A 14,039-nucleotide genomic window follows, 5' to 3' on the forward strand; every position below is an offset into this window, starting at 1 on the left:
TCCAGAGACTTGAGCAGGCGTTCGTTCACTTCACGGGTGGCAGAGGAAAACTAACAAAAGAAAAGAAAATTGCACAGTAACTAATGCAATTTTTTTTTTAATTGAGGGCACATCATCAAACATTTGAGTGGATTGTTGAGAGATCAATTGTTGATTGAAAGCACAAATCCAAAGAAGGCAAACTCCTCCAACACCAAGGAGAAGAAGAAGGAGCCTTTACACCAAAATTTAGGCAAAGATGTGACATGACGGGAGGATTTTAATAATAAAAAAACAACAATAACAGCAACAAACCACCCGGTTCCTCTTGAGTGCAGAAAACATGAGGTTTGATTGTCAGTAAAAAAAAACACGTTAACTGTAGAAAGACAACTTCACGATGCTTAAAAACCAAGTTGTGAAAAAAAAACGATGCTGTACCTGCATTCGAGATGAAGTTTTCTTTTTCTTTTTTTTTTCTTTTTATTAGGCGAAACTGTTTGTTGTGGCTGTGTTTGCGAAAAAAAAAACTGATTGTGGAGGTTGTTTTGTGTTCTTTAGGCTAGAGACTGACTACAAGTTAGGGTTGCAGTAGTAGCTGTGTGCAGTGTTAATAACCAGTGTGATCATAACTATAGAAGTGACGTAACATTTGTTGTCTTACTACAGAATTGAGGCATGAATCGACTTCTTCTCTCAAAGCTGACCTCGTTTGAAAATAGACAAAAGATGAAAAAGTGCAATAACCTTTTGTTTATCATTGCTTCCTCGGTTGGAGAAATATTATTTAATATGCCCTCTTTTTTTATTTTATTTTTTTGTAATTTTTAACACCAAAAGTCACTCGTCTGTAGCAAATGAAGGATTTGAAGTGGTCCTGTTGTTTGTATCCAGAGAGGTGGCGTTTGATAGTGAAGTGTGTGATATTCCATTCTTTAAAACTGTGATCAATATCCGACTTTAAAAAGCTGCCTGCTCAGAGAAAGGACCGTGCACAAGTTGACTGATAGATTTGAGTAGGTGCATTTTTCTTTTTTCTTTTTTAATTTTTATTTCTCCTCCTTTATGGATGGACTTTTTTTGATGGTATTGTAGTTTGGGCTTCTGGTTTTTTATAGCCGGTAGACACGTTCATTTGCATGTGTAGATGTGTATATGCATCCTCTTCCTCTTCCTTGAATGAAATGTTTTCTCAAAAATATTTAGACCTGCTGTCAGTGACGTATGCGGATAAAAGGAAATATGAAATGCCTTATATTTGTTTTCAATGTTGAGCATTAAGGGTTCTTCCGTGTCCCTCCCTTTTCAGCGTGTAGCCTATCGCTTGTACAGTTAAAGATAACTCATGAGATTTCTATCTACTGTATAGCCTATAACTATGTGTTTTCAGAATTTGTTACTTGGAGGTCCTGTGATTGTGGTTTTAGAGAAACATTCCCCTTTTTGAAAAGTGCCGTTTGTTTTCACCAGCAGAAGATGCGTCTTTAGGGGCGGGGAAAAAGATTTAAATACATACAAAACGTTAAAAAAAAAAAAAAATGTATTCACAGTCACACACAGGAAAAAACAAAATGTTCAGAACACACGTTGCGGTGTTTTTACTGTTGAAACCTGTTGAAACTGAATGACACAAACGTATTTGTGCAGGTGAAATAATGATGATGATGATGTTAATAATAATAATAAGGCAGCAATCTTCTGATGGAGCACCTTATCGACTCCTTTCTGTGAGCCCCCTCGATGGACGTAGTCTCACAACAAGCTTGATTACTCTAAAGCAGAGCCATATCAGAGAGTTTTTGCCCCATTTAGGAGCCCCCCTTGAATGTGCTATTAGAAATAGCCTACTGTAGGAAAGGATGTATTATTACTTGCATGTTCTGTGGCATTTTTTCTTTTTTTTTTTTTTTTGAATAATAGTCGTAGTCCCTTTTTTTCATGTTTTTATGTTTAGTCCGCTTCACTGTAGATGTTGCCACCTCATTGCAACTCACAAGCTATTAACAATCCTCTCACAACTGGACTTAATAAAAAAAAGCAGGCATTGATTGGCCGCCGAGGCAGCCTTAATTCATTGCAAATTAACAAAACAACAACACAAACCATGATAGTTAGATGGATAGATAGTTCGATAAATACTATAGTGGGTTGCCTGTTTTACTTTGAGTGGCTTATCTGGGGAAATATACAAAGGAGCCCTTATCATGAGTGGAAGGACTCTGAATCAGGGCATGTGATGAGTTACAATCAAATAGTTTCACAGAGCACCTTCACAAAAAATAAAATAATAGAAAAATGAGGAGTTAAAAAAGAAAAAAAAAAACGTTGGCTCGTCCACCCGACATTCCAAAGTTGATTTAATTTTTCCACAGTCCTGTCCCGCTGATTGAGGAATTTTTTTTTTTTTTTTTTTTTTTTGTGGCTTTGCTGGTGAATGAAGTCGGGCATGTGTGTGTCAATGATGACAGGGTTCCCTATTTTTAAGCCTAACGCTGATTACCTCATTTACAAAAAAAAAAAAAAAATCTGCAAATATACTACTCTACTGTGTGTAAAGGAGTCAATGCCATCACCAGCAGCGTGGTCTCTAGACCTGTGATGACAAACAGGACCAATGTTGAAATTAGCCAATAAAAAAAAACACAAAACATGACCAGTCTGAGAAACATATAGGGTTAAGAAGACACGATTTAAATAAACACAAAAACAAAAAACACGATTTTGTTCTAAGATTTCTTCAGTTAGTTAAACAGCTGCTGCTCCAGTCGGCACAAAAAAACGGAAAACTGCAAGTACAATTTCTTTAGATTTTTGTGTGTCATCGTAAAACAGTGGTGACAAACTCAATAATCCACGTTATTTAACAAAAATAAAAGTGAAAATCTTAACTTTCTGCAGCTGCAGAGTCGACTGGGGCAGCCGGTTCAAAGAAGTCGAGCCGACGCCTGGTGTATCTCACGATTTATTTATAAGTGAACGATCATGTTAGCATCACTTGCTGTTTTTTCAGTAGCATATCTCCTACCTCCTTGTTTTTGCAGCCTTGAGTATTGTTTGTCTCCTTCCACCTGTTCTGACTCGAAACAACAACTACAACTACAACAACTAGAAAAAAACAAAACAAAAGTGTATCACAGTACGGGAATATAGATTTATCATAATAAGCAATGGTAGTTATATACACACAAAAAAAAGGAAAAAAAAAAAGGTGTGCTTGGTTGTGCTGTATGTGTATATGTCTATTTGACGTTGAAAAAAAAATATTTATGAGAAGCATTTATACGACAAAATACCACTGGAATGTGAAGCCAGACAATGTTAATGATGATGCAGATTATGATGATAGTCTATCCCCTTTAACATTCAGTGGTGAATGGTCAGAGGAATCATCTTTTAGAAAAATTAAGAATAACCATGCATTGGCTTTTTTTTTTTTTTTTTTTTTCCTTCCTCTTTATCTTTAAACCACCATGTATTTCCTCTTTTCCTTTTTGTGCATATATACTTCCCTGTCGAGCCCTATAGTGTGTATGTATGTGCACATACTTTTTCCAGCGTTTACAGCTTCATTCTGGGTCAAACCATCCATTTTGCCCCCCGCAGTTGTAATGTAATGTAATGTAATTTAATGTAATGATATGATGATGATGATACCACAGGTACCACACAGGCTGTCAAGAGAGAGAGAGGAAAAAATCAAACAAAAAAAGGTAGTTAAAGGTGGATTTGTAATTTATGTACGAGGGTGAGTTTGAGCCCCCTCGAGCCGTATGCCTTCGAATCCATCTGTCCACTCCGAACCAAATTCTGCGACATAGTTTTTTTTTTTTTTCTGTCTCCACACTGCCCCGGCATTTTTACATTCAGTTTTGACTACAAAGGGGTACAGGACAAGGTGAAAGGTTTGAGGTTTTATGACCAGGCCCCACCCCCAACCCCACGTTTCCCTCTCCACGGACAGGACCAGCCCTAAAACCCCCCCACTCCCCCACTCCCACTCCCCACGCCTCCCACTCCCCACGCCCGCCCGCCACTTTCTCTCTCTCACCTTAAACCTCAAGCCATTCATTCTTCTGTTTTTGTTTTTTCGACAATGCAATCCTGAAAGCACTTTGCCTTGTTATTCCTTCGTGTGAACATGTGAATGATGATTTGTTACAAAAATGTTAAATATGTAAAAGATCATTCACTGTTTTGGAAAAACCTGCATCTGTCTTTCTGACGTTAAAAGGAAAAAAAAAACAATTTAGTGACATTAAACCTGAATCTATTTTATAAAATGTTTGCTGCAGCCAATTGGTCTTGTCATTCAGTATTGTGGCTTAGGGTTGTTTGTGTTCAATAAAGTGCTATTGCTAAATATTTTGAGAGTGGTGTGTTGTTGTTTTTTTAAATTTATTTTATTAATTTCCATTTCAGGTCAGATACGTGTAATTCATAATGTTGTCATGTGTTTAAATCATCAGGACAGCCAAATATCTGAGCGAGAAATGAAGCAAAATAAGATTTTACATGTTTACCCAGAGTTTTTCATTGTGTCTTTTGAATGAGAGGAAAATAAAATCTTGTTTCATGTTGAGTTGACGATGACAAAGAACTTGGATTCATTTTCTACATATTAAACACCAATATGACAGTTCTTTTATTATAAGTTTCCTTTGTGATATTTGTCAAACAAACAATAAAGACTGTGCTCAAAATATATGTGAAGGTTATTAAGTACATAAAATGAATTCATACTATTATTCAAGTGTTAAACTGGGTTACATTCAAACTGACAAATTGTTTAAAAGAAACACTAGTCTGCAGAAAAACAAGGACACAATTGCTTAAACATAAGTAGTAAGTAAATAAGTAAATGTTATGCTGTGTTAACTGTGCTAACACTGACACTGCCTGGAGCTGGATTTTAATTTGAACACTATATGGTTCGCTACAGGCATTAAGGAGGAGGAGTATTCAAATATTTTACTACATGAGAAGTAGAAATATTACAACACAGAAGTCAACGACATGAGCTGAAAAAACATTAATATATGTGTCCATCAGCAATTAAACTATATTATATTATATCCTTTATTTCAACTCAAGAGCCCATTGAGGAGAAGTCCTCATTTACAATGGTCTTGAGAAGCCATGAATAAATACAGTTAAACGGTCAAGATGGGGTACAGGTTGAAGGAGTGACAGTCAAGTGAAATTAGGTCAGCGATTAGCCTTTTGAACTGTTTATATTATATTATATTATATTATATTATATTAACTACCCTATATATTTCATAGTGACCAGAAAAGTTGAGTAAAAATGTATTAATACATCCATGGTAAAAAGGTACAATTTCCTATGTTTCGTACGAGCCAATTAAAACACTTCTCTTGTGCGTCATGACGTCACCGCCCGCCTGCGTACGGACGACGCAGAAGCGTAGGATGTAGCACAGGACGTGGCTAGCGACCACCAGTTTCGGTTCTAGGACGTCCAAAAAACACATAAACGTCGCGACAAGGATCTGTTTTACCACATGCTCAAGTAAGTATTTCAAACATTTATTATATTTTCTCCCAACGTCGATTAATGCGAGCTGTCGTTTCTCTGTATAGTTCGCCCAGACTGAGCTCTGTCTGGTTAGCTCGGTGGCTAACATCCAGAGGAAACCAACGGCGCTAACAGGCTAGCTCAGCGTTAGCCACATTTAATTCATGACGTGCACGCTTTTTAAGTGACACCTGAATCCGAGCACTGGGGTTGTTTATTCAACATGACACCAGGGGCGGTTCTTTATCAAAAAAAAGAAAAACCCGAAGGCATTGCGACTCGGTGTCGTGTTAACCTGCGAAGTCGGATCATACACGTAGCTAAAGCGGTTAGCTTAGCTTAGCCTGTGTGCAACAACTAGACATGTTGAGTGCAAATTCGCGGGGGGGTGAAAAGGGATCTGTAAAATCGCCCATAGACCGGCATGTGCTGCTGCTTCCACAGAAATTAGGTCAGCCACCATCACCAATCAGCTGGGACAACGGGACCCTGTGTTCACGATGTGGGAGTTAGCTGATGTAGCTTCACTTATGGAGGATGAGATGTAATGTTAATGTGTGACAACCTCACACACGACGTTTAAAGGATCAAGGACATCGCTTCTGGGCTGCTGGATGTTTATTACTGTACTGATGGATAGCTGTTGCTCGGATTTCCTCGAGTCATTGTGCTTTTACAGCTTAGACTGATGAAATAATTAGTAAATAAATAACAGCTTCCTGGTCGTTTTTCTAGTGAGGACAGTTATGTGTGTCTGACTGATGATGATGATGATGCATCTAGAAAATAACTGATCTCTGATATTGTGTATGTATCAGATGGTATTAGATCACATAGTTTAAAATTAATCTAACCCATCATCCATGTCATAGTCTTTTTGATGAAAGGGATAGTTCAACATTTTGGCAAGTCCTCCTCTCACCATAATCCCTATAGTCATAGCAGTAGGTTCATTACCTTTAATTATTGGTGCATGTTGTTTTGAGATCCACTCAAGCTGCTCAGTGAACATAATGGAGGTGAACGGTACAGGTCCCCTGTCCCTCATCAAACTCATCAAATCGACAATCCAACAACTCCAACTGCACATTCACCACGATATGAAATAATCATGTATAATGTAACATTATGACATACAAAGCAAATACTCTGAACTACTTGCAAAATCCCTCCACCCAGCAGCAGCCATGTCTGGAATGTAGTTCCTGCTGCATTTGCCTCAAAAACAACTCTGTCTCGTAATGTTACATTATTATTTCATGGCATGGTGAATGTGCAGGTCACAACTTGTCCACGAGAGCGTTGTGGAGTTGTTGGATTGTGTATTTGATGAGGGATAGGGGACCTGCACCGTTCACCTTCATTGTGTTGTTCACTGAGCAGCTCACGTCTCTGCCCCGCCGATCTCAAAACAACATGCACCGATAATTAAAGTACTGCTGTGGTTATAGGGATTATGGTGAATCTGCCAAAAATGTTGAACTATCCCTTTAAAGAAAAATATCTCTCTTTTTTTTTTTGCAGGGGGTGTGTCTCTTTCAGCAGACAGATTACTTCTGCCAGATGTGACGCATCAGCAACACAGCGAGAACTGAATGGAAGCATTTGAGGCCTTTTGTGAGTGACATACATTGTTTAATTGTTCGTGTGTTTGTACATGTGAAAGATCCGCAGTCCGATCCTTTGCTGTTAATTTGACTTTGTGTGTGTGTGTGTGTGTGTGTGTGTGTGTGTGTGTGTGTGTGTGTGTGTGTGTGTGTGTGTGTGTGTGTGTGTGTGTGTGTGTGTGTGTGTGTGTGTGTGTGTGTGTGTGTGTGTGTGTGTGTGTGTGTGTGTGTGTGTGTGTGTGTGTGTGTGTGTGTGTGTGTGTGTGTGTGTGTGTGTGTGTGTGTGTGTGTTTTCCCAGGAGGTTGTGGGTCCCAGTGATGTACCATGGGGTACGACGTTACGAGGTTCCAAGGGGAGGTGGATGAAGACCTGCTGTGCCCTATATGTAGTGGAGTGTTAGAAGAACCAGTGCAGGCGAGTCCACGTCTGAAACATCATCCACCTGCAATTAGATGTGAGTTTTTTGTGTTTTTAATTTCTGTTTTTCTCTCGTTTTCCCTTCAGGCTCCTCACTGCGAGCATGCCTTCTGCAACGCCTGCATAACGCAGTGGTTCGCGCAGCAGCAGATCTGCCCCGTGGATCGCACAGTAGTGACGCTAGCTCACCTCCGACCTGTGCCGCGCATCATGCGCAACATGCTGTCTAAGCTCCAGATCAGCTGCGACAACGCAACCTTCGGCTGCACGGCCACGCTACGGCTGGACCAGCTGCAGTCACACCTCAAAGACTGTGAGCACAACCCTAAAAGGCCTGTCAACTGTGAGGAGGGATGCGGGTGAGCGGCTGGCTGCTGTTATTTTTGGATCCATTGATCATTTATTCCGCTCCAAGATGAATAAAATACTATAAATACATGATTTAAAAAAAGAAAAAAGTACAATACGTCCTCTGTATTGTATAAATCCTCTTATTTCCTCTCATGTTGTTTTGTCTCTCACAGGCTTGAGATGCCCAAAGATGAGCAGCCCAACCATAACTGCATCAAACATTTGCGAAGTGTCGTTCAACAGCAACAGACAAAGATTTCAGAGCTGGAGAAAACGGTGGCGGAGCATAAACACCAGCTGGGGGAACAAGTAAGAAACATTTGAATGCTCACTTGCACAGAAATACTTTTTTTTCTTCTTCTTAGTCCTGAAAACAGTTGTTTACAAAGGTCTGTGGAGCAGGTTTTCAGGTTTCAAGTTTCAAGTTTCCATAACAACCACTTTTATAATGAGTTTCTGCTGTGCTGTTGTTGTTGTAACTCTGTTCATTATGGGATCTGGGCTGATAAAGTGTTCAAAACATTCAGGTGCTGTAATATTTCAGCCTGAATGGTTTCATTCAACAGTTTGAATGCGGGACGGATTAATTATACAGGATGATATGGATTCATGTCTCTGAATATGTTCGACTCGATTTGTGTCTGTAACAGTTGTTTTTAGTATTTCACTGTGTCTGTGATGAACATACTTTTACTGATAAAGTATAATATTTGGGCAAATGTGACCTAAAGGTGTAGTTTATTTAGTTTATAACATCTGTAATCCTTGACATAAAGACAGACACCATAAACTATCATTGCAGGTTGAAATACACAGTTCAGGCTACATTGATAACAGCAATCATAAGACTTAAGATTGTTAAAGAAAAAAAAAAGAAAAGACAGTCATCATGATTAAATTACAAAATGCAATTTCAAATATGGTAGACACAGGTGCCCATCACCTAAAAAAAAATGCATAATACATTCAATCTAACAAGTTTCCGCTACAGTTTCCTTATGGGGGAACATTAAATACAACAAACCTCACAATTAGAAAATCTACATAAGGTGCACACAGTATTGAGAATGTGACAGGAGAAAGTCAAGGTGTTTATGTCTTCAGCATCATAAGTCCTATTCACATGGGATTAGTTTTACCTGGGGACATCTGGAATATATGTAAATTAACGCTCCACGTCTGTGTTTCTCGTGGTGCATTCGCATGAAAATCGTGTTTTTCATGTTGTCGACATGTTCCTGTGGCGTTTTTCTGATGCTCGAGGACATATCAGCAGTAAAGTAAATGCAAAATTGGCTCGGAGGCGCATTTCTAATGAGCTACTCGTCTCTGCAGAAGGAGAGCCCTGGGAAATGGCAAAAATGCAGCTACGTGACTTCGGAAAACAGTGTGCAGTTGTTGTCGGGATAACGGACCGTCATGGTGTTTGTATTAAGCCTGTTGAAAGATAGAACAGCGTTCCTTACAGCTGCTGCTACGCATGTCTCCCATCTCAATATCCTCAGAAACTACACTCTGAGTTTGTTGTTTCTTCAAATGAGTCTCCAGCACTGAAACGAGACTCCTGTATTTGCACCTAAGATGTCGTCAGAATTGCCACTACACTGCAGCCTACATGTTTCAACCAGGAAGTAGAAGAAGGCGCACAATAGAAACAACAAATACCACTAGTCCCACAACTCCCAATCACTGAGATGCGGATTCGCACGGGACTAGTATTATCACAGGACGTCTGTGTTTGGGGAAATATGGTCGGTAATGTGCGGTGGAAGTTTAACTTTCCAAATTACAGACATGGCGCATTCGCACGGGATCAAGATCACAGACATCCTCCGCAGTGATTACAAATTACCAGAGGTCCCCAGGTAATACCAACCCTGTGCGAATAGGGCTTTGTAAAGTTTATTGCTGAACTCCTGTTCCTTTTTTCTTTTCATTAAACAGTTCTGCAAACACTACAGGACAGTTAGACAAGAACTGAACAGTAAATGGGACAAGGGGCAATTACAGAACAAACAAACACAGACAGAACAGAACAAAGGACGGGCGGTGGAGTTGTGATGAGGGCGATGGAGCAGTGTGACGTGTTTGGAGGGATCGGCTCCTCCGAAGCTCCTCTGCCTCACATCACAGTCCTGTCAAGTTGCCGTTTTACAAAGGAGGAGAAGAATTATAATTGTGTATAATTATTTCTTGGCCCCAATTAGTGCTGAGATTACAAAATGTGCTCATAATAGTCGAATCTGAATTTGCACCATCTGGGGAAAAGAAAATGAGAATCAGAATGAGAATTGTTCAAAATCCCAGCAAAGTGAGTTTTCACTGTCATTAAACACACGTTGATGAACGCTTTGCAAAGGGTTGCCTTAAAATGAGATGAGTAAGGAGAGGAGGTGAAATGAATGTTCTGTTTAATTGATTGTGAAGTTGCTCAAAATATTTGTTTCTGTTGTTCTCTTCAGGGTTTCAGGTTGCCTGTTGAAGCAGAGAGACTCACAAGCTGTATAGTTGATATGCACTTAGATAGCTGCTTATTTATTGCAAGTCATATTGTGTCACCACTTGGGCTGCCCCCGACCAAAGTCGACCAATAAAAAAAATACTGACAGCGAGTGTCACGACTTCCTGTATCTGGCCCTTCAAATTAAAAGCCCTATAGCCTTTCATATACAGTTTAGTCATATTGATTTTGACAAGACACAGCTCTAAATGTTTTTTGTTTTTTTTCCTGAGACCAATCGACCAATGACTTTTTGGTTGACTAACGCTTGGTCGACTATTTGGGGGCATCACACATTTTGCTCATATCGTGCAGGCCCAGTTAGGAGAAAACCAGACTCAACATGTTACTGTGTCTTGTGAAGCTTTTCTGAGCAGCGTTCTGGTTGATCAGTGGTAAACTCGTGTCTAGCTTTAGGAAATCTCATGAGATCTGTCGCTGAATGTGTTGCTTCTCATTTCCAGAAACGAGACATCCAGCTGCTGAAAGCCTACATGAGAGCGATCCGCAGCGCGAACCCCAACCTGCAAAACCTCGAGGAGAGCATCGAGTACAATGAAATCTTAGAGTAAGAGAAGTTTCTTCTTCTTTCTTTTCTCAGATGGGTTTCTTAAAGGGATAGTTCAACATTTTGGCAAATTGGCCCATCGCCATAATCCCTATAGTCATAGCAGTAGGTTCGTTACCTTTATTTGTCGGTGCAAGCTATTTTTAGAACGGCGGAGCAGAGCCGCGAGCTGCTCAGAGCTACGCTACGGAGGCTCATGGGATTTCTTGGTTTCCCTCATCAAACTCATCAAATACACAATCCAGCAACTCCACAACGCTCTGGTGGACAAGTTGTGACCTGCACATTCACCACGCTATGAGATAATAACAGAATGTTACCAGACAGAGTCGTTTTAGAGGTAAATTCATGCAAAACCGTTGATGCACGTTGTCTTCAGGGACAGTTTTTCAGCAACCAGTCTCTGAATTTGCCTCTAAAACAACTCTGTCTGGTAACGTTGTGTTATTATCTCATAGCGTGGTGAATGTGCAGGTCACAACTTGTCCACCAGAGCGTTTTGGAGTTGTTGGATTGTGTATTTGATGAGTTTGATGAGGGAAACCAAGAAATCCCATTAGCCTCCGTAGTGTAGCTCTGAGCAGCTCACGGCTCTGCTCCGCCGTTCTAGAAACAGCTTGCACCGACAATTAAAGGTAACGAACCTACTGCTATGACTATAGGGATTATGGCAATGGGCCAATTTGCCAAAATGTTGAACTATCCCTTTTTTTAAATCAACTTTACCAGGGAGCTGCAGCTTTAGTTTTTATGTGGTTCATCTCTTCATCCTCTTCATCCTTACAGGTGGGTGAACTCAATGCAGCCGGCCAGGGTGACGCGCTGGGGCGGCATGATCTCCACCCCGGACGCGGTGCTGCAGGCGGTCATCAAGCGCTCGCTCATCGACAGCGGCTGCCCGCTCTCCATCGTCAACGACCTGATCGAGAACGCCCACGAGCGGAACTGGCCGCAGGGACTGGCCACGCTGGAGGTACGGCAGATGAACAGGCGCTACTATGAGAACTACGTTGCCAAGCGCATCCCGGGCAAGCAGGCCGTGGTGGTGATGGCGTGCGAGAACCAGCACATGGGCGAGGACATGATCCTAGAGCCCGGCCTGGTTATGATCTTTGCTCACGGCGTGGAGGAGATCTTATAACCGCCATATCAGCTGATCCAGAGACAAGTGGGGACGTTTTGCTTTGGGGGGTTTGCTGTGATGATGATGGTGATGATGATGATGATGATGAGTAGTAGGTTTTTCCTCGGTAGAGCGAAACCTTCTGAATAAATCTGGCTTATTTAAAAAGAAATAAAATCTTCTAAGAGGCTCACTCCTAAGCTTCATACCTATGCCTTAAAGTAAGGACAAAACATTATGAACCTGGCAAATAGAAACTTAAATCTGACTGATATCTAAGATGAAAGGTGAGATGTGATGTTTACAAGGTTTATATTTAGTGCATTATATGATCTGATTGTTCTGCTCCGTGTCCTAATAGAGTAATAAGCTTGAACCCCCGTTTAATGTCCTCAGTTGTAAAAATGCTTGTAAATACAAATACTATATTGAATTATAAATGTCATTCTCTTATTCCATTTATTGTAATTAGATTGTGATCTCTGTTTATCTCGGTTCTGTTTCGTCAACCTGTGTAAATGTCTACAGGGACGATGTCGACTTGGAAGTTTTTTCTCTCTATCTCTCTTTTTTTTTTTTTTTTGCTTTGCTTTCTAGATTTAGGTTTCTGTGAATATTTCACAAGACATTGTGCTTCTCAGTTTAGATTGTCCAAACCTTCTGTGCCATTCGTTTTTATTTATTGTGTTGCCTTTTACACAAAACATGCTTGAAGTTGTTATACCATTTGATGTATGGAAAAAAATCTGCCTTTTTCGGTGCATTTGAAGTTGATTGCAGGAAGTAAAATTTGATTTTTTGTGTTCTCTTCGTTGCCTCAGTTGTATATAATAGTCTGTATGTTGGGTCCAGTTGAATTGTTAAATTGAAAGTTTTAACATTTTAGGATGTACCTATGTACAATGAGTTTTTATTTGACAAATCATCATAATCATCATGATAATGGTTCACTCGACGTGTTGGGTGATCCTGAAGAATAGACGTTGGTCTCCTCATCGTTCACATCGACTCACTCACATTTCACTTAGAACCACAGCTTGGAGATTGTAAAATATTGTTTGTGAAGTCACTCTTATGGCTTTTTGAGAGGTAAAAATGTTTCACCATTATTCACTTATTCCTGTAGTGAGACAAGAGAAGAAAGAAGAAAAAAAAGAGAAAAAAGGCTCCAGACTTGTGGTAGAGAAGCCCACACAGTAAAGTGCAGTAAACCCAAGAAAAGTTTGGAGAAAAGTTGTGCCCTTTATTATTTTCCCTATTCATGTTTTTATTTGTTTTGTGTCTGTTATGTACTGTATTGTACAGACAAGAATAAAATGTCAAACTTAATCCCAACAGAATGTATTTTCTCACTGGGATAAAACCAAAAAAACATGGTAATTATGAAAAAAAATGCAAAAACATGCAGTTCCTTCCTTTACCACAGCATGTCACCAGAGATCTGTGAGCAGCTTCGTCTCTTTATGGCTCATCAGCTTGAGTGCTCGATGCAAACACGTCAGTCAGGGTGAAATAATTGGTGCAATGAGAAGATGTGCTGTTCTTGTTCTTGTTGTTCCAGGTTTTAAAAGAGAGAAGAAAGAGCTGCGATGAAAGTTAAACCACAGAGAGACGGAGAGAGAGAGGAGAGGAGAGGAGAGGAAGGTCTGACTGCAGCTCTGACCTGACTCACTCCTTTTCACCGTCTAACCCAGACACCCACATGTTTTCCATGTCTGTTATCCTCTTTTGCCAGCCTCGTCCTCATTGTGGAGACTTAATCCCTCTCGCCATTGTGGTCAGTGGAATGTGAAATCATGTGCTTTACCAAATGCTGTGGCTCTGTTATTGTCTTTCACTCATTATGGGATGTGGTTGGTCACAGCACTTCATGCCTATCCCCTCTCTCTATGATGATGCTGTGCTGTCCCAACGTCTCACATGTGGATGTTAAGGAATAATAATGTTTGAAATGCAA

The 14,039-nt window shown here is 40.1% G+C and overlaps 1 protein-coding gene across 1 annotated transcript; it reads left to right on the plus strand.

Annotated features, from left to right (window-relative positions):
* Positions 1-5,404: 5,404 nt before the first annotated feature.
* rnf41 (ring finger protein 41) lies at positions 5,405-13,331 on the plus strand. The gene is made up of 7 exons (XM_083975247.1): positions 5,405-5,509; positions 7,040-7,132; positions 7,422-7,537; positions 7,628-7,899; positions 8,065-8,200; positions 10,856-10,959; positions 11,746-13,331. Exons 3-7 carry the CDS (start codon positions 7,448-7,450, stop codon positions 12,098-12,100), a joined length of 957 nt encoding a protein of 318 aa, XP_083831373.1. The 5' UTR covers positions 5,405-5,509; positions 7,040-7,132; positions 7,422-7,447; the 3' UTR covers positions 12,101-13,331.
* Positions 13,332-14,039: the final 708 nt, after the last annotated feature.

Source organism: Trachurus trachurus, assembly GCF_905171665.1.
Source record: "Trachurus trachurus genome assembly, chromosome: 7".
NCBI lineage: Eukaryota > Metazoa > Chordata > Actinopteri > Carangiformes > Carangidae > Trachurus > Trachurus trachurus.

Coding starts and splice junctions, on each gene's coding strand:
- rnf41 (XM_083975247.1), top strand. CDS start 7,448: ATGGGGTACGACGTTACGAGGTTCCAAGGGGAGGTGGATGAAGACCTG. Junction 7,538..7,627: donor TGTTAGAAGAACCAGTGCAG/GCGAGTCCACGT, acceptor TTTTCCCTTCAG/GCTCCTCACTGCGAGCATGC. Junction 7,900..8,064: donor AACTGTGAGGAGGGATGCGG/GTGAGCGGCTGG, acceptor TGTCTCTCACAG/GCTTGAGATGCCCAAAGATG.